Source organism: Callorhinus ursinus, unplaced genomic scaffold (genome assembly GCF_003265705.2).
Source record: "Callorhinus ursinus isolate GAN/ISIS: 27379988/994484 unplaced genomic scaffold, GSC_fseal_2.0 scaffold2, whole genome shotgun sequence".
Classification (NCBI taxonomy): domain Eukaryota; kingdom Metazoa; phylum Chordata; class Mammalia; order Carnivora; family Otariidae; genus Callorhinus; species Callorhinus ursinus.
Window position 1 is genome coordinate 64,033,802 of NW_027397064.1, and position 25,214 is coordinate 64,059,015.

Genomic DNA, 25,214 nt, shown 5'->3' on the forward strand with positions numbered 1-25,214 from the left:
TTATCCAGCACACACATTTTGAATTGTGTTTTTCTGTTACTGTGATAGGTTTTCATTTACTTATTTATCTTCTACTTTCTTTTTTTTTTTAAGTTTTTTTAAATTTATTTGACAGAGAAAGACACAGCGAGAGAGAGGGAACACAAGCAGGGGGAGTGGGAGAGGGAGAAGCAGGCTTACCGCCGAGCAGGGAGCGAGCCCGATGCAGGGCTCGATCCCAGGACCCTGGGATCATGACCTGAGCCGAAGGCAGACGCTTAACGACTGAGCCACCCAGGCGCCCCTATCTTCTAGTTTCTTTAGTATTGAAGAACAGATACTGTAGCTATCTAATCAGAATTAGGGTTAACCCGTAACAGTGGATGAGAATAAAGCTGTCTAGCAGTCAGTCTGGAATTGAGCTTGATAATAACGTTCAAATTCTAACTGAGTTAACTGACCACAAATCAGACAAAACCTTGCTGCAAAAGAGGACTGTAAACAGTTGAGAAACATAAAAGCAAAGCTAGATTTTTTAATTAAATACTTAAATGCAAGTATCTACGGGTTATCACTCGAATTATTTTTTCATTTCATTGTAATGAATGCATGTAATTCTTTTTCCCCCCAAATTCTTATAGTTTTAAGAATTTGTAATGAGTTCATATTTACAAAAGTTGACAAAATATTTTGTCAGTTAAAAAACATTAAAATTTTATACCCAGGGCATTCAAAGGAATAAAAGAAAAGTGCAGAAAAATTTAAAAACACAAAAAACTGGTGAGTTTAAATATAATCACAGAGCAAACCCAGTGGTGTTCTGGAGTATATTTAACAACTGGCTCCCCACAAAAATGCATACATTTATTATAAATTTTACTTATATAAAAAATGCATAGCCCATGATTTGCAAATAATAATAAAATATACTCTTTATTGTAATTCCATTTAATTAATTGGTTCTCACAAATCAACTGTCAATTGATTTTTGCTTAATTATGTATCCATCACCAACCTCTGGTTGCAATTGACAGATAAGTGTGGTTTAGATATAAATATTGGTTGACATTTTCATTTAAGTAAAGGAGTAAAAGGAAAATGAAGCATTGAAGGCATATTGAGACAGCTCATTCATCCATGACACAAATGACTTCTTTGCTAGGTAAGATAATTTTGGACTATTAGAAGAATATTTTTTTCATCTTTTTATGCTATGTACCATGCAAAAGCTACAGAAATGACATAATTTTAATTTGTATTCACATTTTATCTCATTGCTTTCTTAAGTCTACACTTAATCTACAAAACAATAACTTGGTCATTTTGATGTATGGTGTTTGCCAGTTTCCCTGGTGCAAATACCCACACCATGGCTGAAAAATTAAGTTAATATAAATTTTCATGTTAATATAATTTTTATGGGAATGATTAAAAGTACAAAATAAGCATGAAAACAAAAGAAAAAGAGTTGTTTGATATATGTAAGACAACCTTTTTGGAATTTCACTGTTTTGATGGTTACAACGGATGTTTTCACCCATATATCATTAAACCTTTGAAAAAAATGAATGCAAGTCATATAGTACTCTCACTTTCCTTTACATAGGTATAGTTCTATTATTCAGCAATTCTAAGGTAATTAATTTTGCTACTCTATACAAAATACCACTTTGAAAGTTGGAGAACAAGCGGATTACCAAGAAAAACAACAAAAATAATGTTTTTAAGGAGTGCAAATAGCATTTAACACTTTGGAAAACAATCTTTTGGAAAAAAAACAATCTTTTTGGAAAAAAATCTTGTGGTTTTATAAATATTTCCTAGACAACATGAACGTGATCATTATAAAGAGGAGTTAAAGGCAAGAGCAAATATATTAAATTATAGATGTTTTTACTTTTTAGGCAATACAAATCAAAGCTTTGTACAACAAAGACTTTTAAAATGAAATCATTTGACAATGATTTTATTTTCTACTTAGAAAATTAAATCACATCCCCATAGATTTCTACAAAGCTTAGATTAAGCCTGGATTAAGAAATGAAGTTTTCACTGAGCTGGTCCTTTGAGGTTTCCATAAGAAGGCGTATGGTTAAGGGATCAAACACCTGCGTGAGGCTGGCCAGGGTTGGAATCTGGTTTTACCCCCTTAGGACTCTGGAAAAGTCACTAACCTCTGAACTCCTGTTTTATTATCTGTATAATTAGGATTAAAAGTAATACTCATTTCCTAGGATTGCTGTAACCCTTGCATGCGTTAATGCATGTAAAGTGTAGTAGTAAATATTTTTTAAAACCTCACATTTCTTTTACCATTTCAAAAGAAGCCCACCCTTCTTAGGAGGTAGCAATAGATTTTTGTCTCTTACCTGGAAACTTTGAGAGACGCTAACTGGAACAGTAACGACTGGTATCATACTGCTTATGTTTATTGACCAGCTACGTGCTTGCTATCTGTGCCATGTGCTTGAGCAAGCACAGCCCTCCATCCTGCAATGGTTTTCCTGTTCACTACCTCTTCCTTTCCCTAATCCCATATTCTGAGTATACAAGTATACATCTTCAGTCCAATCGACTGCATTATCTTCTCTCTCCCTCCTTTCTTCCCTCTGCTTGACTTTTAAGTCCCACGTTACTCTCCATTTCTTCTAGTAAATTGTCCTTGATAACTGTTACAGAAACATTCCCAGAAATACTTGTGCCAACACTTACTTCTCTGTCCTGATATTTACACAAAAGTCATGCTTTATTGATGTTCTGATGGTGCCTAGAGTTTAGGAGAATAAGTCCAAAAGACATCAAACACTTGCTGTGACTATTTCCCACAAATCCTATCTTGGAGTACACTCATAAAAGCTCTCACACGTTCCCATTAAGATGGTCTACAGAAGAGCCCTGCAAATGGCTGATGCTAATGAACCCATAGATGCTTTTAAAGCCTGATGTGGTCAATCAAAGAGGAGGCAGCTGCCAAGATGCCCCCTTCCCCGCAGCTCTGAGACACTTCCTGCAGGGAGGTGAGCCTGGCTGAGAGGTGCCACAATGCCGTCTTACCCCCTCAGTCATAACAATGTCAGCATCTCTTCCCTTCCTCTCTGCTCCTTTTACTTGGAAAAGAAAACACCACTCAGAAAGAGACTAGGTGATTCAGCTGCAGAGAACTCTAAGCGGGCAAAGTTCTATCGACCGTGGCATTTGAATACAAAGGCTTATGATGCCAGTGCAAAAAGCAGTATGCATGCAAGACTTAGTAAGCAAATCAAGGTTATTCTCTTTGAACTCAACCCATGCACTATTTATTGAGCTTCTCTAATTTAAAATGGAATCTTTATGCTATTTGAGTCATTAGCAGTAGACTTTACTAGATTTTCTGGAATTGAATGCCAACTGTCAGGAGACGTTTTCAGAAGTCTGAGAAGCGATGCTAGCATGAGAAAGATTGACAATGCTGTTTTCAACATTAATTACAGGAAACAATGTATAAAGTACAGGATTCCGAGTCAGAATGATGCAAAGATCACAAACTTATTAGCTCGGTGATTCTGGGCACCTACTTAAAATCAGCATCAGATGCTTTATAGGTTGTGCTAATTAAGTAAGAGAACACACATAAGATGTGAGTGCAGTTCCTAGCACTGAACGTTTAATGAAAGTTCAATAAATGCCAGTTATTACTGCTAGGATTACTATTCCGAATCCTTACAATTTTTTTAGGACTAATGCTGCCAAGAATGGTGAGTGTATGCTGGAAATTCTTCCTTCTGCAGCAGCTTGTGATTGAATTTCATGATGTCCCCTGAATAACATCCCACTACCTAGACCAGGATTAGCAAACAGGTAGATGGTAAACTGAAAATAGCTTGAAGAAGAATTTCACTGGATTAGACAGGTTTATTATTATTATTATTATTAAATATAAAGCCTTTTAGGAAGATATACTCTAGGTCCACCATGCCCTCTTGTCATTTACCTGGCTGCTTTCTCACACTTACATGACTTGCCTGGATCTGAAGATCTAGGATTTACATCTGGAATCTAGATCTTTCCAGACGTTTCTCCCACTCTATCAAAAACATAACTGAAATATGTATTTTTTTCTCTGGGGACCTACTGTCTATATATGTAGTTTTCCAGAATAACTATTTATAAAATTTGTGTTGGGGCACCTGGGTGGCTCAGTCGGTTAAGCGTCTGCCCTCGGCTCAGGTCATGATCCCAGGGTTCTGGGATCGAGCCCCACATCTGGCTCTCTGCTCTGCGGGGAGCCTGCTTCTCCCTCACCCACTCCCCCTGCTTGTGCTCTCCCCCTCTCTCTCAAATAAATAAATAAATCTTTAAAAAATAAAATAAAATAAAATTTGTGTTGTCCCTCATTGGAATCATCATTAGCATAGCTAATACTGTTTGGGTATTTACTAAATATCAAGTACAGTATAAAGCAATATTCACTCATTTAGGACACCAACAAACTTACAATTGTTTTCTTTTTTTTTTTTTTAAGATTTTATGTATTTATTTCACAGAGAGAGACAAAGCGAGAGAGGGAACACAAGCAAGGGGAGTGGGAGAGGGAGAAGCAGGCTTCCCGCCGAGCAGGGAGCCCGATGCAGGGCTCGATCCCAGGACCCTGGGATCACGACCTGAGCTGAAGGCAGATGCTTAACGACTGAGCCACCCAGGTGCCCCAGTAGTATTGTTTTCTATCGGTATTTATAGATGAGGAAGCCAAATACCAGAGAAATTATATTACTTGCCTCTGAGTAGAGAATCTTTGATGAGAATCCAGGAAATTTCACTCCAGACATCACATTTTAAACTACTAGATAGGCCACATATATGTAGATTTTAATATAGTCATCCCAAAGGGATTACATTCATGATGAAATTTTCAGTCATGTGGTAGAAGATATTTTAGGACAGAAATGCCTCTTAAAATATACTGTCTAAATGCCTACACAATCTGTTCACAAGCAGAGTTGACCTCACCAATATTAAAACACAATTAGCACATAAATGAGACAAATGTGGATATTCAGTTATAAATAACATCTCAGGATATCAAATGACTATGCATTTTAAAAATGTTCCAGATAAATTATTTCTGTTAATCTTTCATCCTTTTGTGACTTTCTTTAGAAATTTTCAGTTAGAATATTCCTTTGTGGTAATGAGATGTTCCAGAGTGTTCACTTATACATTTCAGCTGAGGACAGCTTTGAAAATAATTTTTAAAAATCATTAAGCACATGAATATTCTATTTATTTCTCTAATATTTTTCTGCCAACAGACCAACATATAAAACTCCTTACTCTAAATATCATCATTTCTTTTTACTCAGTCCTATATTATTAAACTGTCTTTTATAGTTCTAATACACTATACTTTGAGTATATTATCTACTTAGTCAAGACATCCCAAAACAAATCAATTAAAATAATTCACATGATTTTCACTTCTTTATGTGGAAACTACAAGTTAAATCACCAAATGGAATATTCTATTGGACTTGCATATAGGTATTCCAATGGTACACAGGATAAACATTGAAAACACAAAGATATCCTCAAATATGATATAAATAACTGAAGCATAAATTATTATCAGTAGCATATTATATTCGGAGGGAAGGAGGATTACCTGAAACTTATGCAAATTCCCATACTTTGAAAATCAATCTATTCTCACATTTTCCAAATGAAGAAACAGGTTAAATGATTTAACTACAGTCAGAGCTACTTTCAACAGAACTAAAACTAGATTGAGGATCTCGTGGCTCCTTGGTTGTGGATTTTCCAATTATAACAAACCGAAGGAATTTCCAAGAGTCCCATTTTCACAAATTTAACTGATGCACTAGGGAAAGAAAAATCACAGCAAACCTAAATATTTTTCTCTCACAGTGGCTCCCAAACACAAGCAACTACTTCACTGACGATCAACTAAAGAAACAATATTCTACCTTAACACCACAGGGGGGAAAAGGTCATGTGGGACTTGCTGTATATACAGTGCAACAGTGGATAGTGTATTTTATAAGCACAAGAAGCATTTTCCAATGGGAATTTTTCTAAATGTCACTGGGCCTCCTAGAGCCTAACACCTGGGGAAGATATGGCTCCCTTAGGCAATGAATTGTGTAAATGGATTTCAAGGAAACATTTGGCAATATCACTTGGCTATCACTAGATGAAGACTCTCAATGAATATATTAAATTTAGTTCTACTTAATGGCCTAATTTGGCCTGGAAGTTTCTAATGTGCTACAGGGCTCTTCTGCCTTTTCCTAATAGGAATACAATGCTAAACAAAACAGGAACACAAATATAAACAAATATAAAAATACACAAGTATAAACAAATATACTGGGCCACCTGGGTGGCTCTCAGTTGGTTAAGCATTTGACTCTTGATTTCGGCTCAGGTCATGATCTCAGGGTCACAAGATTGAGCTTCATGCTGGGCATGGAGCCTGCTTGGGATTCTTTCTCTTCCTCTGCCCTTCCCCCCACTCACGCTTGTGTGCCCCTGCTCTCTCTCCACACCCCCCCGGCCAAAAAAAAACCCCAAAACAAATATACTATAAAATAGTTGCAAATTGTGAATGAAAAAAGAAAAGGGTGCTGAGAAAGAAAATGATGGAAAAGAGAATAAGAGAATGGTGGGGTAATCCATAGTCTTTAATCTCAAGTGAAATGTATGTAGAACTTATTAAAAATTATAAAATATTCCAAACTTCCAGAAATAATATGTACTGACTATTCATATTTAATGGATGTTAATATTTTACCATATTTACTTCAGATTGCTACTTTTATTTATTTTATTTTTTTTAAAGATTTATTTATTTGACAGAGAGAGACACGGCGAGAGAGGGAACACAAGCAGGGGGAGTGGGAGAGGGAGAAGCAGGCTTCCCACTGAGCAAGGAGCCCGATGTGGGGCTCAATCCCAGCACCCTGGGATCATGACCTGAGCCAAAGGCAGACGCTTAACGACTGAGCCACCCAGGCACCCCAAGATGGCTACTTTTAAAATATAGACAAAAGTGAGAAAGTACAGGTAAGCACCTACCACCTATTTTTATACTTTTCATCTTTACGTGTACCATTCCTCACATTGCTGTGTATCATTCTTTCCTATGCATATTTTTACTTCCATAAAATATAGTGTTGCTGTGTGTTTTCATTATGTAAGTGTATCATATAGAGTTTTGCAGTTTGTGTATGTCACTCAACAATACACACATGTAAACTTGACTATTTGGTTCAGAGTTATCCAATTTATCCATTATATGAACAAACTACAGTTATCCAATCCTATACTGATGCACAGTTAATTTTTCTTTTAACTTTCACTACGGGGTTTTCTAGGTGATTGAACCATCTGACACTCACACTAGCACTATGAGAGTTCATGCTTCAGCACACACTTGTCAATACATGATATTGTTAAACTTTAAAATTTTGCCAATCTGATATTACGATACATGTGATATGGTGTCTTCTTTCAATTTTAATTTCCCTAATTATTAACAGAATTGAACATTTGTTCATGATTGTATTAGCTTTTTTCTGTGTATTATCGGTTCATATTCTATAACTATTTTTTATTGCATTTGCTCTTTATTTTTGTAGGGGTTCCTTTTATATTCAAATACTAATTTCTTGTCAGTTAATGAATTGTAAATATATTTTCCAGTCTGTAGCTCATCTTTTCACTTTCTTGATGGCATAATTGATCATATAAACAAGTTTAATGTATTCAAACATATTTTCTTATGCTTTGTCTTTTTTGCATCATATCTGACATAAAGATATTTTCCTATTTTTTTCTACAAGTTTTATAGTTTTCATTTGTTTTTTTTACATTTAGGTATTTAGTCCATTGGGAATTAATTTTCATGTATGGTAAGAGGTAGGGATCTAATTTTATCTTGTTTTTTTTTTAGAGAGAGAACATGTGTGCACGCTAGCTGGGGGGAAGGGACGGAGGAAAAGGGAGAGGGAGAAAGAGAATCTTAAGTAGGCTGAGCACGGAGCCTGAAGAGGGGCCGGATCTCATGTCTCTGAGATCATGACCTGAGTCAAAATCAAGAGTTGGTGCTTGATGCAATGAGCCACCCAGGCGCCCCACTAATTTTATCTTTTTTAATGTGACTGGCCAGTTGTTAAAAGGTCAGTTATTAGAGCAGTCCCTCCTTTCCCAACTCATCTGCAGTGTCCTCTGTCACATACCAAGTTGCCATTTAAAGGTGGGTCTGTTTCTAAGCTCTTTATTTATTCCATGTGCAGTCTGAGCTATTTTTATGTGTTTTAACTATTCTAGCATTTGAAATATTGAAATCTGTAAGGGTCAGCATGCTTTCCCTTTTCCTTATTCTTTTTCAAAATTTTAGTTGGTCATTTTTTAACCCTTCACTCTTTCACAGTAATTTTAGGATAAATTGGATCTACATATTTTTAAAATGAATTATGTAAAATGTTAATTATATAAAAATACAGAGTAATATATATATTTTTTCAATCTCATTTTCTCTTTCTCGCTCTTTCCCTCCCCCCACCCCAGGTTATTTGAAAGTAACTCCAAGATATCTATCATTTTTCCTGTAAAACTTCCATATACATCTCTAAGAGATGAGGACTTTGGACCTGCCTACTTTAGATGAATGATCGGGGACAGCTCCGGGAAAGAGCTGATATTTAAGCTGAACCTGAAATATAAAGTCAGTCATGTGAAGACTGTTCCAGGCAGGATCTTAGGGCAGGAAAGGTTTGTTAGTTACACTTGAAGGTAATATTACACTGTATGTTAGCTAAATGGAATTTAAATAAAAACATAAAAAAAAAAAAAAGCCTGAGTCAAGATCAGTGTGACTGAATTTTGGAGATGGAGAGAAAAGGAGGGTGGGAGGTTGTGGGGGGAGAGCAAAGGCTCAGTCATGGGGCTGTACAGGGTTTTGGAGGCAATGAGTACATCTGAAAGCACCTTAAGGATTTAAGTAGAAAAGTGATGAGAGCCTATGGACTCCCGCACAGAGATAAGACTGAGGCTCCCACACGAGAGGAAGCAGAAAACATCAGGAAGGCTCCTGCAGGAGTCCAGGAGAGAGGAAAGTCAGATGTGCTTGGGTGGCAACATGAATGGAGGGAAGTGGACAGACTTGAGACATATTTATATAACACACGACTGGGGGAGGAAAAGCAAATAAAACAATAACAGAATTTTTGATCAGCTGGAATGAAGAGCTAAATCTAATGTTACCATTTATTAAGGCTAAATCTGAGGTCCTGCTGCTAAATTTAAACCAAATCGAACAACAACTAAACGAACTGTATTTATATAATGTTAGTGATCTGACTTGGTAATGCCTTTTTTTTTTCTGAGCTGATTCAAAGGATGGTGAAGGTGAAAGCAACTTCAATTCCCTCAAGTGTGTTATACAGTGACTGCATAAAGAACTGCACAGCATCCAATTAAACAGTGATGTTTCTGCCTGGGAAAGCTATATATAAGCAAATGAAACCAGAAAGGTACATGTTAGGAATACATAATTACAGCGGGGGCCTATTTAAAACACAGTTCACCATTACATGTATTAGGATATAATAAATTTAAATCAGGATCCTGATATATCACAATGACACCCATCAAAATCATAAATTACAGAGTTAGCTTGTAAATTGTTATTTATTCCCACTGATGTCCATGCCCTTATAAAGTCCTACAATAAATGCATTCTTTTTTTTTCTTTGTATGGTTTAGTTGTACTAAAAAAAGACCACTCTTTACAAAGCTAAGCGTTATTTATCAAGAATTTAACAGTAATTGAACTTGCACCAGTCTAAGCACTGAGAAGAACACAAGCTTGAGCTCTGTAAATCTCCAGAAAAGATATGGTGGGTGCACCAATAACTACAATGGGAAACAGAATTCGGGTGGTGTTGGGAGATGTGCTTCAGTGCTATTAGACTGTGAGTTTCTACAGAAGCTGAATCTTGTCTCATGTACTTTCATAGTTCTAGCTCCTACTAATTGGGCAGTGAATAGCAAACAGCATGTGCTTAATAAGCGGCCATTCCTTCATCCATTTATGCAAATATTCATTAAAGGCTTACTAGAAGCTGGGCATACAAAGACCTAGTTCCTGCCTTTAATGAGCTTACAGTCATTCCTTCAAAACTCATTTTGAGTGCCCTGCTTAAAGGGAGAAGGACAAATATTGAAGGCGGGGTCCACCATGATGAGAAGGAAAGGTCTGCTGTGTACGAGGTGGGAGGGGGGAGTGATGCCAGTCTGACACACTCCGCGCTTTGAGATGGGAGAGAAAGCCGACCGGGGGTGCCTAGCAGGATGGCAGCACAGCAACCATGAGCACTGAGTCTGAAAACACAGTTTTTGCTATTTTCTTCAAAAACTTCAAGTTTTCAGATATTTGAATAAAAAGGGAATATGGAGTGAAGAATACAGGAGGAAAATGGTGAAGAGTCCTGGCCTCCAAATCAAAAAACAAAAAAACAAAAAACAGAAATAATGGAGCAAATGGTAAAGGGCAGAAAGATACGTAAAAACAAGAGGTGGGTGTTATATTGGGGAAAACAAGAGGATGAGGTAAAAAAAAAGTGGTTGGGAAGGAAGGACATGGGAGGAAAAGGGTTGTGGTCTGAGTCTGGAACACTGAAATTTGATTTTTGGGGGGTAGGGCTGTTCTAGTTTGTAACAATATTCCGGGTGAGGCTGTGGACATAAGCAGCTGAATGGAGTGGAGGTAAACGACAGAAATGCGATAGAAATAAAGACTTCAGAACAGAGGTTGTCAAGGAAATATGAGACCAATGGTTCAATGAGCCCTCACAGGGCTACTGACCTCATGGTTTAGGGGGAGATCCTGGGATGGAAAAGACACAAAACCACTGTCAACATTTTTGAATGTTGGCAAAATACCAGAAGATTCAGGTAAAGAGCGGAGTAAAATGAGAGACTTGGTAAAGCTTTCATGGAGAAAGAAATATCTGATGTGACCCTTAAAGCAGGTATTGAACTTCATAGAGACTGGGAGGCAGAGAAGACATTTCAGCCTGAAGGACGGTCTGAGTAAGGCCAGAGGAGGTATGATGGAGGCACCATCTCCAACTCATCGTACTGGATCTCTCAGATCTCTCAGATGAGATGATCTGAAAACAATTCCATTGCATTAGAATTGGGACTGTACAGTAGGTTCAAATGAATATTTTCTAAACGGACCACTAACTCATATCTTCCTCCACTCCAAATTATATCCCATATCCCCATATCCCCAACCAACTAAATACCTAATTATTCAACTGGTCCATGTTTGGTGTTCAGATAGGGACACTGACCTAGTATAAGTGTATCTGCAACTGGTTCCAGGCCTGATCTGACAAGGGCCATGCTAATTGACCTTCTTCAACATAAGGGGATGCAGAGGGTCTGGAGATCTCTTAGTTTAATAGTAGCTTTTCTTGACTTATGCTGCTTACCTTTTCTTACTTGGTCTCAGCTCTAACTTAAGATGCTATATTGATCCTTGTTCTTAGAATCATATCATCGCGGAGTGGAAAGGAGATTTTGAGGGTCATGGGATCCTGCCTCCTGCTTAATCAAAGACTTCCCTTAAAACTCCTGTGTTGGGTTTCTGCCTGAACACTCCTTCATTGTTTGAAAAATCAAAGGCTCAGAGGCAGACTGCTACATTTATCTTTGGCATAGTAAGTTCTCAAAGTAAACCACAGTGCTGGGTAGACATGGTCTCTCCCTGTATTTTTAAGTTGTATTTACTACTTGTAGTCTATCATTTTGTCATGTCTGAAAGCACCTACCTCAGAGCTTGCAACATAGGATACACTCTGTTTGTTGGAACTGAATCTAAATCTTCAGTGCATTTTAACTGCTTGGGTGAGAGAATAGGTATGTTTTAGTCATACTTCCAGTATAAAGTTTCATGGTAAAATCTGTTTTCTGTGAATTCTTTATCTCTAATCCCATTAAGAAATGTGCAGTCAGTGAGAGGGAAATGACATTGGAGGAAGAGCCCTTTTGGGTGAGCATGGTAGCATACTTATGCCCTGTGCAGGTTCAGAGAGAAAAGGGAGGGAAGTAAGAAAGAAAAGAAAGAGGGAGGGAGGGAAACATTATAATCTTAGCCCTTAGGTAAATTAGGAATACATCTCTGAATGGTAATTTCTACTTTTATAAAATGGTTACACGACAATTTTGGGATATCAAATGAACTCAAGCATGTGAAAGTGTTTTATCAATTATAAAATAGTATCCCTATGTGAGACTTCGACTACCCGCTTTCATGCGCAGTTTAGATCTATCCTTTTACCTCTTGATATTTTCACTTCCTAAATACTGTACATTTATTTGCAGAAACACTCTGTTTCAGGAAAAATAATGCGTTCCTTTTGGGAGGATGCTTCATCACACAGCTTCTCATTACTCGTGTGAAGTGCCAAGAACCTTAGAGGGCAGGAAAAAAATCCTTCCTCTCTAGCTTCTTGCAGCTTTCCTTTTGACAGCGCTCAAGTACAGGCTGATTGGCTCTAGAGCCACAGGGATTTGATGAAACAAAGCGTTCAACAGCAATACAGAATCCAGATGCTTCTATCTCAAGGGAAGTATAAGATATGCCCTTGGTTGATCACAGGTGAGCATGCGAGTTGCCAGCAAAACTCAGAAGTCCATGGAAAAAGGCATAATTCCCTTATCGATTTATATTTTGAAGCTTTTGTTATCATAATGTGATGTGCTGCAAATTGAATATCTTTACAGAAAGCTTAGAATAGCATGGAATTTTTTACTACTATAGCTGCTGACACGTACCTAACAATCTTATCAATGCCTCTATCTGTAATGACAACAAAATGTTATGTTACACAATATGTAAATGCCTGTAAAGCACTGAGTACATGGGATATTTTTAATTCGAAAGATGAGCTCATGATGGGTGAGATTTAAATAACCACATTTAAAAAACTCTCAATGTGAAACTAAATTTGGTTTCCTAATGCTACACAAATTTGATAGTCATCAAAAATACTTCTTTACTCTAAGGTTTTTTTGGAAAGTGGAATATATATTAAATAACAGGATTCACCAATGATAACATTCCTAAAAGTTTATATCCATAGATTTACATGCAGATAAGACCACTGCCACTAAGTACATACTTTAATCGAGATGAAAAAAAATTTTTCTAAAAACTCGTATATAAATTTTTGGGCAAGTGAATGATCTGAAATACATTTCTAGAAACAAGAAGGCCTTTCAACTACCCTTCTCACATTAGTTAAGATCCTCAGGTCTTTCACAAAATAAATATCCTAGGTAGAATTTTTATCTCTTGATTCTGTGCTTTTTCCTGCCACTTTTTCCTCCCCTCTCCATAATATGAATATGGTGACCTGAGCAGACTATTTAATGAAAAGGGCACTTTTTAATTAATCATTTAATTATCTTTAAAAATTAATCTCTGTCAGATTTCATTTAATACAGTTAAATCAGCGATTTAGTAAACTAACATATTGCCAACTACCACTGATAATAAATGACGAGCTGAAATATTTTGATAACTTCTCTTTTTAAATATGTATTTTAATTTTTTTAAGATTTTATTTTTAAGTAATCTCTACACCCGATGTGGGGCTCAAACTCACAACCCCGAGATCAAGCGTTGCATGCTCGACTGAGCCAGCCCCAGGTGCCCCCATTTTGATGACTTGTTGGACATCATAAAATAGGTCTATTTTCTTTAATAGGAGAAATCATTTCTGTCAGACTTAACTCATAAAAGCTTTTACTACTTAGCTGCAGTATTGAATGATTTAGCTGATCACGCCATTTCAATCTGCTGTCCACATATACAAACACAATTTGAACTACAGTTATCATTTTAGTTTAAATTTAAAACTTGTTTGTTTTAAATTAATAAATATGAAAAGCCATCCATCTTTTTAATACCTCAAAAAATCAAATCATTTTCACTGTTTAGGGTGCCATACCATTCCTTGCCTTTATGCATACTAGATTTTCCCTGACAGTATAAGTTAAGATTTTGTGTTTGATTTTTCTTAACATTATCTCATGAGCATTTTAAATAATTGTCATAAGGTCTTCATAACTATCATGAAAATAAATTGTATAGGTCACCATAACTTAAAGCATTTTCCTTCTCTGAGACATGTTATCTTTCCCTTCTCCACCTCTAACCCCCATTTTTTTTAACCCCCATTTTTGGTACTAACCACCAACATTTTCACTTATGTAGTTTTCCCCTTGTTTTTGATGTTTCCCCCTTCAGGTAAATTATCTGAAGTACAGACTTATAGATGTGAATATTATTATGGCTCTTATATTAACCCAGTGCTTTCTAAATTTCCCTGCCATCACTCACAAAGTATGTACCTATGATTTATACTGTGACTTTCACCAGCACTTAGGTATTAGTAGTTTTTATTGGAGAGAGGAGTGCTAATTTCATGGAGATGAAATTTCTGTGATTTCATACTAATGGAATATCATCAGGATTATTTCAGTCTGAATTGTTATTATTATTGTTAAATGTTTTCAAATGTTCGCTAATCATACTTCCTATTGTGTGGAATGCCTTTGGGGGTTTTCTAAAAAATTTACATATGTTTTTTATTAAATTAAATATAATAAATAATGTATTTATTATAAGTATTTTGCAATGTGAGTTTTTTCTGTTGTTCTTACTTCAAAGCTCAGGTAATGATCCTACCAAGTGTCTGATAAATAAGCAATATCCCCATAATTTGATTTTTTAAAATTATCTATTTAATCCATATGGAATGTATTTTGGCTTATGTTGTGAGATATGTATCTAAATTACTTCTTTTTCAAACTCTAACACCACAACCATTTATTAAATACTTCTTCCCTTTGCCATTGCTCTGTAATGCTCTTTGCTTTTACATTAAACTCTTACATATAACATGTTGAGATTTTTCTATACTTTCCTAGATCTAGCAGAGTTTCAAAAAAGATAAGTTATATAATTTTCTATTATGATTTGAGATCTGGAATGGCTTTTCAACATTTATAGTTTCTTTTTAAAAATATACTTCTATTCTCATTAGCTTATTTTCCCAAATAGATTTTTATCATTCTATCGCCTTCTAAGAAAATGCCCTTGAGGATTTTATTGATATTATACTCATATGTATAAATTAACGTGGAAAGCTTTGATAACTTTATCTTTATATCCAAAAACATAACTCATCTCTTTACTAATTCACCTAATTCTTTTATAATTCACAATAAACAACATTTTAAAGATATGTCCAATATTATACAATTAAGGGGAAGCATGAGGTAATGAAAAAAGTGAAGACTATGGAATGAGACACGCACATACACATATGTACCTAGGCTCAAATCGTGTGTGATATTGGGCAAGATGCTTAGCCTCTGAGCCTCAGGTATTTCCTCTTAAATTGAAGGTAGTGGTACTTACAGAATTGATGCAAAGAGTAGGGATAATGTATATAAAGCTATTGGAGCATTTATGTACCCAAGAAATGTTAGCTATGATCATAATTTCCAATATAACATGTGCTTAGTAGTTAACATTTTACCAAGTTCTTTCATGTATCTTATCTCACTTGTTCTGTTGATCTTCATGAAATTCCATCAGATGATCATGTTGTTGCTATTATCACTATTAATATTAAGACCAAATAGGTACAACGCATCTTCTTTTAAATCAAAAACAAAACCTCGCCTCATATCATCATGACATATGTAAGTGTATTTGCAGATCCCCTACATTACACAACAACCTTGTCCCTGAATATTTTATGGTTTTTTTATCTGCTATGATCATTGTAATTGCCCTTTCATTATATTTTCTATTAGTTTTGCCTGTTTAAGGCAATGCTTTTGATTTTAGTGTGTTTGTTTCATACTCAACAGTTTTATTGAGATTCTTATTACCCACTTAAAACTATTGTTAGTTCTTTTGGTTTTCTGGGTTGTCCCATTTCCAAAGTAAATTCTATTTGATAGACCATCTATTAATAAAATATAGCCACTTAATTGAAAACTGGAAAAACTAAGACTAGTTATCTACCGTGGTATCATGATATAGTAAAATCTTCCTGTTGGAAACATAAATATAAGAAGATCTTTTAGCTATTACTAGTCAGTTCCTTTTAACCTGTAGATTGTATTACTTTAAGAATTTTTCTCATCAGTCCTGCAATCTTCACAATACTTTTCATGACAGGAAGGGCTCACGTTACAGTGTGGCAGAAAAAGGAATCATTGAGAAGGCATACACTCTTTTTTTCTTTGTGGGCTTTACATATTATTCTTGAGGATGAAGGATAAAAGAATGGGCGGAAAAAAGTATAAACTGCATGCACTTGACCACTTGGGAGAGTTTTGCAGCTTTCTCATCTCTTTATGCTGGCAAGCTCTTTCTCATCATAACCTAGACCTTCCACTCCCAAATACATCCATTTTCTCCGCCCCGCCCCCCCCGAATATCATTTCAGCTATGGGAGGATACATTTTTGTGCCTGGACTTGTCTTTCTCTATCTACTCTCAGTAGGGTGCTTCCTTAAAATTAATAATAATAAAATATCATTGTTTTCATTGAGTCAGTTGATTAACACTGTCAAATAATCCACTGCCAAAAGCAATCCAAATAGAAGAATCTACCCCTACCTCAAAGAGATTTCATTTTTACTTAATCATGCCTTGTTTGTAGTCAATTACAAAAACAAAACAAAACTAGTAATAAAGGTTTTAAAAAATGACCAAGATAACACAATTATTTTCTCTGCAGAACCGGACAAGCAGCTTCAGGTATGGTTTCCGTACTCACGGGGAAAATGATTCGAGGTGGATGGATTGACACTGTCCCCACTGTCAGCACTTTCACTGCTGGAAACTTCATCATCTGATTCCCGAACAGAAGAGCAGGGTGAGGAGCCGTCAACTTCTTCAAACTTCCTCTTTAAAATTCCGCTCATAGCTGCAGCGCTGTCACATGTACCTGTAAAAGGAACGAGAGCAACGAAGCATTGAAATATTTGACCGCTAGATGTGTAGCCAAGGTCTCCAGAGTCATTTTATGTGGTTTTATTAAACATGAGCTGAGCCTTTCCTTGGAAGGATCACTAAGCACGTTTACTTTTTGTAATATTTTCAAATTAACAAAAATTAAATTAAATACGAGCAACTGGCCATTTGGTTACCAAAATGGATCATTTTGTTAAAGACACAGTTCATTTTAATGTAATATCTCTATTCCTTTTTTGTTGGTAAATTGAGAAAATCCACCTGAGTCATGAAGTTCTATAATGAAAAAGATGCCAACGTCACCCAGAGTCCTAAATGATTCCTGCCTTATACAAAATTCATGTGGAAGAAACACAGATAAGTATGCGAAAACCTCAGAGTCGAGTTTTAAAATGCAAGAACCTAATTAGCTGAACACAACAAAGCCTATGAAATCAGTTCTAAATTTTAGGTAGTTTCCATTTCAATACTGCAATAAGATGAGATGTGTTCCCAGGACCCCTGGCTATTGAAGCCCTTGCCACGGTTTCAGAAACTTCTAAGGTTATTTACCTGAGAGACAGCGCTGAGTGGGAAGGGGGAAGGGTGGGAGTGGTTTCTCCTAAATGCTTTCTCTAGGATGAATGGGCTTTTCTCTCTCCTTGGGCTGCCCTTTCTCCACCTTTCCCATTTACCTTGACGTCTGCACAGTCAGCTAAAGAGCATCAACTTTCCTTGCAGTGTAAGGATATTTCGGGGAATAACCTATATATAAATTAGCTTAGATATATACGTACATGGTCTTACATTGCTAAATTAGGTTAACTTCGCTGAAAGTATTACTAAGTTGACTCCATGTATCCCATCTTCCATCTTATTTATGTCAGCTGATTTTAACTCTCATTTGAGTTTGTAAAACCATCCTCTCCTTTTCTTGCCAGAGTGTAGCCATCGGTCCTGTTGATCGAGAGGAGGCAAGACTTAAAACTATTCTCGATACTGCCCTCAGACATGTCTGAAATCACCCCTTTTCTGTGCAGATCACACAGCAAGCAGCCTGTCCAGGTCCCTTCAGCGGAGCCAGCTCTCCAAGGTCTAATTCTCTGGTTTGTAAGTGGGCTACTTGGATTAGCAGCAGCAGCATCACCTGGGAGGGAAATTGTGAGAAACGCAAATTCTCGAGCCCCACTTCAGGTCTACTGGATCGGAAACTCCCAGGAGGCAGGGCCTAGCACTCTGCATACTCAAATTGGAGGACCACTTGTCTGAATTCTAGTCTTCTCTCCAGCAGCTCCCTTCCTAGGTACTTCTTTCCTTGGGGGTGTCCCCATACCTGCCCTAGAGTGACATAACCCAGTCTTAAAACCTAGTCAAAATCTCTTCTTTCACTATCCCTTGTGTAAAATTAAGTATAGTATTAGATGTCTCATAAGTATTTATCATTATTTCAATTTACTCATCTAACTACATGTTCAGTAACTGGTATGTATATATGCATGACTCCTTGGGTGGAGCAGGTGATAGGAAATGGAGTAGAACAGGTTACCTGTCCTCGACGAGCACACATCCACTGTGCTGGCTCCATCCAACTGAGAGTACTCCTACTGCCTTGTTTTACCAATCCATGTCTTTTGCGTGATTTATATTAACAATGGAGATAACTGATAGCCCTAAGAAGATGCTGCACTGTCCACTCTCTGAGAATAAAATCTCTCTTCTGACTCTGATTTTACCGCTATTCAAATTAGCATATTATTTTCTCTATCTTAAAGAGTGTGAAATGCATAAAATGTTCATGCATATCTGAGCAGGGCAAGAGGAAAAAAAAAGATATTTTAAATAAAGTTCTTGCAATAAAAGTAGGAGAGGATATAAATTTTAAAATGGTTCACTTCAAACAAGATGCAAAGTAATGCATGAGGGACTCCAAGACAAAAAGTAATACAAGATGGGAACCCATGTTTAAAAAGTACATTTTTATAATAAGGTATTGCAATGGGAACAGTTAAAAACCATATCCCTAAGCTCCATTTCCTCGTCCCAGCTTCCTTAGGAAAGGCAGATGTCTCAAGAACCAAGGACACTCAATTGGACCGCAGGGAACCATGTTCCAATATGGTAAAAAGTGGTACTAGGTACTCGTCTCTTCAGAAATGAGAGGGGAAAGTTTTGGAGGGATGATAAGGACATTGAAAAGTCTCTCTTTCTTTTTGCTGTTATATTTGGGACTGGCAAGCAAAGGAGTTGAAGGTTAGATACAATTTCTGTCTCATCTTTGAGACTGAGAGAGCCTGAGCTAGACACAGCTCGAAGGCAAGAAGAAACGTCTGACCGCTTAGTTTGGGATTAGTATGTAAGCTGGAAATTGAAATTTCAAATAATTACAGAGGGGCATAACCTTAACATATGCCACCCATGATGCTGGTTAAGTGCCGAACTTAACCAGTATTGTTAAGTGCAGGAAGCAAGTGTAACACTTGTTTAGTTGCATTGCCTTTAAAAAATACTACATGCGTGTAACAAGAAGTCACAACAAATTAGCAGGGTGAAACGACCCACTGCTTACGGGAATGTAACCCCTCGTCTAAACCCAATGGTGGGGTGGTAAAAAGAGCATGTGGTTTTCTCCTACATCATCTACACTATCTCACCAGGGAGGAAAAGGATATGAGAATTTAGGGGAAGGCCCTGTTGATGAAGGAGTTGTGTATTCCTGGTTTGCATGTACCCTGCCCTGGTTCTCTCAGAATCTGAGGATGACGGTACATGGCTAGTTAGGTACAGATGCAAGCGAGTAGAATGAATGCCTGTCTTACGGCTGCCACGGCCCCTTAAATATCCACTTGCCATATTTTTGTTCCTAAAGATGAGGCATAATTCAACTTCATGGATATGAAGCCAGTGAAAAAGTGGTCAGCGTTTCAGATTGGTTTTATATAGCATCAAAGCCCAAAGAACAGAAGATAAATCTAGACAGGCATTAATTTGTTCTAAATATGAGAAGCTGAAAGTCTAAGCCTCAATAACAGCCATTTTAACACAGCTACTGTTTTCCAATTCATGAAACATATGCTAGTCAAGAGCATCACCATTTCTCATTTGGACTAGGACAAGAGCTTCCCAATTATTCTCTCCCATCCACTACTGTTTGCTTTCAGTGTGTTTTCCAGGTTGCAGGCAGAATGATAAATCTAAAATGCAAATCTGATCATGTCAGTCTATAGCTTAAAACTCTTAAGTGGCTTTGGATTGTCTTAGGATGAGTCCAAAATCCTCCCAATGGCTTATAAAGTCCTTAACAATCTACTTTGGCTAACCTCTTCATTTTCATTTTGAGCCACTGCCTTGTCACTATTTTAACTCTAATAATCTTTCAGTTTCTCCAACCTGCCGTTTCTCTCTGGCCTCCCGGCCTTCTGATATACCATTCCTTCCGATCTCCTTTCTAATTTGTTTTCCCATAGCACTTACCATCTTCTAAGTCCATGTTATTTATTTATATACTTCGATGTTTACGGCTTACCGTGTTCATCCCCTGCTAAGAGATACAACGGCAGGGATCTTTGTCTTCTTTACTGATGTACCGACAGTCTAGAATAGCGCCTTACAGATTATAGGTGCTTAATAAATGTCTGTTGATGAATGAATAAAAAAACCCTTCCATTTCTATACTTCATCTACTTTATCAGTGTCTGCTTTCTCTGCTAGTCTGAAAGCTCCATGAAACAATCATGTTCATCTCATTCACCACTCTATCCCTCCTGACTAACAAAATATCTGGCATTTTTGATTGAATGAGAATCAAAATGAAAGATGAAATTGACCTCAAAACGTCATACAATTTTTTTTTTTTTTTTTTTGCTTGCAAGCAACCCAAAAGCAAATTCTAGCTAACTTAAGCACACAGACATCTGTTGGAAAAATACTGAACTAGTTCATGCAATCTAAGATCAAGCTGAAATCCAAAATTAAAGGAATGCAGGAATAAGGACATCTTCTAGGATTACGACTGTAGAAATTCCTTGATCTTTCGTCTAGAGCACCACTGTTACCGGGTTTAAGCCCAGGAACTTCTCTCCATGTCTCACAGTTCAAGTTTAATGTTCCAAGGAGTAAGTAACAGTTTAGCCCATCTTGGGTCAGAGGTCAGCCCTTTGATCACTCAGCTGCATGGCCAGAAGGCAAAGAGCCACACTCTCAGGTACTACTCCAGAGAATCTCACTCAGAGGCCTCAATAAGTTCAACGGCATTTCAAAGCCAGTGTTTTCTCCTTGTCTAACACTGATTTATCTTATTTTTTCATTTATTAATATAGTCTATAAATTCACCACTTGGACAGCTTCCCCTCTCCCTGAACCCTCATACGCTTCCTTTTGCCACGTTTAATTAATAACCACTTTGTTATAAAACTCTAATAAGCATCTTGTGGTCTTGGATATCCACTATTCTTGACTAACATACACTACTGCTCTCAAATTTTTATTAGATGTAACCATTGCTCAGAAGCCTCTGGGCACATTTAATGAAAAAGTAGTAAAGAAGTATAAATGTTTTCAAATCTCTCCACACACACACAAAAAAATGTCGATGAACTACACTAGATGTTCTATGGTTATAAGTGCAATTCTTTTGTTTAATGTATTTCTGGAAAAAAATATCAGAAGCCAGAAGGATGCAGACTGAAGTAAGTGGGAGAGCTTCGTTAAGTGTGCCAAATCAAGAAGCTGGATAGAAATGTACATTTTAATGCATTTGGAAGAATGGCGGAAGCTAACTTTGGGTATTTGTTGGGATCTTGTTCATATCACTCTCTTCTGACAGCGTAAAAATTTCATAGCTGTCACAGGTAGCTCATTGAGTTCTTACTCTCCCACTTATATTCACCGACTGTTTAATCCTGTTTGCTCCTTTCATTCCGTCCTGATCTCATAATGCTTTGCTATGTACTATAAGGAAATGACCACAGAAAATATGCCTTAAGAGTATCACTGGTCCCCAAATTCTGAGGAGTGAGTGATCTGATTTGCAGAACCACTTCAGGGTTGCCAGGTTTAGCAAATAAAAATATAGGACAATTAGTTACATTCGAATTTTAGTTAAAAAAACAAATCACCTTCAAGATATATCTGTACTTATTATTTGTTGTCTATCCGGAATTCAAATGTAACTGGGCATCCTGCATTTCTGCTGACAACCCTAAGGGGTGCTCATAGCTCTTGAGGAGAAAGAAGAATGACTATGAAATGAACAAAAACATCTAAATAAGAAATGCCACCCACCAACTGGAACTACCATACATGAATATTTCTGCCCTTTACCAATCAGATGAAACTCAGTAAGTAAAACTTGAAAGGTCATTAGGGTGAATAATGAGTTTATCAAGCAACTGAAAAAAAAAGGTGAGGAGGTGGGTAGTGGTTAATAGGTTAAGAGCAGGTCTGGCCTATCACTGGTGCAGGAAGAAATGAATTGAAAAGGAAGTAATTTTGGCATGGCAAGAATTTCTTTCTATGAGAATGAGGAGGTCTTTTTAGTGAGATGCTGTCTCTTCCCTGGCCTGGTGAAAAAAAAAGAAAAAGAAAAGAGTGGTGAGCTGTGAGTTCCCAGTTCATCTGACCTGGTAGGTCCTTATTCCATGGAGGCTGCTGAGACCAGAAGCCTTACAGGGTACTCTCTTAGGAAAAAAAAGATGCAGCACCTGGAACCCCTCTGTTCACTTTTTCCTGGGGGCCTGGGTTTATCCTCTGCATTGCTTCCTTGCTAGTTTTGTAGTTACCTCAAGTGAGGCTCATCTTTAACTGCAAGGGTCATTCACAAGGACACTTGCTGTCTTGGTGATGTGGCATACATCAAGGGGCATGTTACCTTGCATTACAACATGACAGGGAGGACATTTCTTCATGATTTATCAAAGAACAAAATCATTTATTTTATGATCTCATCAAATTCTTCCAATAAGCACAAAAAGCTAAGAAACTATGATAAAATTCTACTCCAATGACTTTGATAAGGTGAGGCTGCTGGCTTCAATCAATGATGGGCCTGGGGCCCAGGAAACACCAGTGTGAGGATTAAGTTGCATAGAAAAAGAAGCTTACTTTTTTTTATTTTCTTTCAGAATGGAAAGCAGTTTTGATGTTTCTTCTAGTTGCTTCACCAAATTAATGATGAGCTGAGCAGCATTGCAAACAGGTTGACAAAAATACTGGTGTGTGGCTCATCTGTGATAGCAGGTGGGAAAAGCCTAGCTGGCAAAAGCAAGATTATTCACAATGTCACACTTCATCAGCCAGATTGTTGCTGGGCCAGATAGAAGATGAAGAGGACAGTTGCTCAATTAATGGTGTATAGGTTTTATTCCAATATTTAAGAAAGCAGAGATTAGCTAAGAAAAATCATACTCTGTTATTTTGAATTCTTTGGTGGGATATCTTTAGTTATCTAGATGTGTTCCTAACTATCAGGATATGATTTTAATCAAGTTAGTTTGTATCAAATCCTTTTCATCCCTGATTTTTTAATTTTTATTTATTTATTTTTTAAAAGGTTTTTATTTATTTATTTATTTGTCAGAGAGAGAGAGAGAGAGTACAAGCAGGGGGAGCAGCAGACAGAGGGAGAAGCAGGCTCCCCGCTGAGCAGGGAGCCCGATGTGGGACTCGATCCCAGGACCCCGAGATTATGACTTGAGCCGAAGGCAGATGCTTAACCAACTGAGCCACCCAGGCGTCCCTCATCCCCGATTTTTTTAAGCCATGAGTTTAAGTAATCTGTAATCTGTGATGTTCGCCCTAAACACTGACATTACTACTGCCCTGACACTATTCTGTTAATCAAACACTGATTATGGACTAAAGTTTCTGCTGAATAAGAAAATTCTTATTTTAAAAAAGTTGGCATCAGATGTTATGCCTTGAACACATCACTCCACACATTCTCAGAACTATGCATTTCTCTTATTAAAAAAAAAAAAGAGGGGCTATCTTCTTCCACAATACTAGGACCATTTCTGTTTTAACCCATTTGGCAAGAAATGAACATATCTGCCGCCAAGAGGATAGGGATTTGGCAATGATTTCACAAGGTAAAATCCTGCAAGGTGTTTCCATGGGGCACCACCAATGTGAAAAATGCTGCTGGTGGCTTGCCAATCTGGGAAGCGCAAGTTGGCCAAATACACCTCTCTTGCCCAGGTGCCGGCTTAAGCCAAGAACCCTGGGGGCACTCCTGTCTAATGAATATTTTTGTTGGAGAAATGATTGCAGGGTTCCCCAATTATGTATGAATTTCTTGTGCCAGAGTTGCCTGTGACCTTGAGTTAAAGGTCTGAGTTATTTTATGTGCTTTGGATCTCAAAATGTTTGCAGCTTGCTGATTTGTAGCTTGCGAATTTGATGAAAGAAATGAATGCTTTCCCCAGAAAAAAAGTGCACATAAGCACAAATGCATGCCATCTACCCATGGACTCTGTGGTTAAGGACCTCTCCTCTGGTGATTTATAACATTTCTCCAGCTTCGGTGGTTATGCAGAACCTGGAGAAATGATTCATTGTGAACACATTAGTTCAAGGTATCAAAGAAGTTTGAGAATCTGTTGCCTCCTATCGCTTTTACCACCAGGGTCATCCACTTCCGAGGGCAGGGGTCCTTCCAGGTCTCTCAGTTCCTCCTGCCATCTGTGCTAAGGGGCCTACTGAATCTCAAGGGGACATTCCATACCAATTTTCGGGGTTCTTTTCTTCACTGTTCTCTTGGCTACCACCTACTACTCTAAAACTACTCCAAACTGACTTTCTCTGGAACTTTGCAGCTTGGTGAATGGTTCTAGGTTGCATTACAATTTCCCCCAAACATCATCTGTCTTTCCTAAAAGGTAGACTGCCTTGTTCCATTTATAATACCAGTTAGCTTTTAGTGAGCACCTACTATGGCTAGCCCCTTTGTACCTATTCTCTCTATTCGATTGTTCTCCCAATCCTGCAAGGTAATTTTAACAAAGGAAACCGAGATTTCAGAAATCTAGATCACTTTCCCAAGAGATCTGATCCAAACTTTCTCTGAAAAGTATTCCATGACCAGCACTACACTGTAGGTTAAGTGACTTCTCTGCATTCACAGCACGTGGTACTTATCAAACTGTATCGTAATTGCTAGCTTACCTGCCATTTTCTCACACTTGACCGTAAG

The 25,214-nt window shown here is 37.3% G+C and overlaps 1 protein-coding gene across 1 annotated transcript in view; it reads right to left on the bottom strand.

The window, feature by feature from the left end:
• The window catches only part of CSRNP3 (cysteine and serine rich nuclear protein 3), an 88,165-nt gene that overhangs the window by 54,927 nt on the left and 8,024 nt on the right, over positions 1-25,214 (bottom strand). The window contains 2 exon segments of the mRNA XM_073904922.1: positions 16,851-17,021; positions 24,225-24,242. Of these exon segments, the coding sequence (XP_073761023.1) occupies positions 16,851-17,021; positions 24,225-24,242 (189 nt within the window).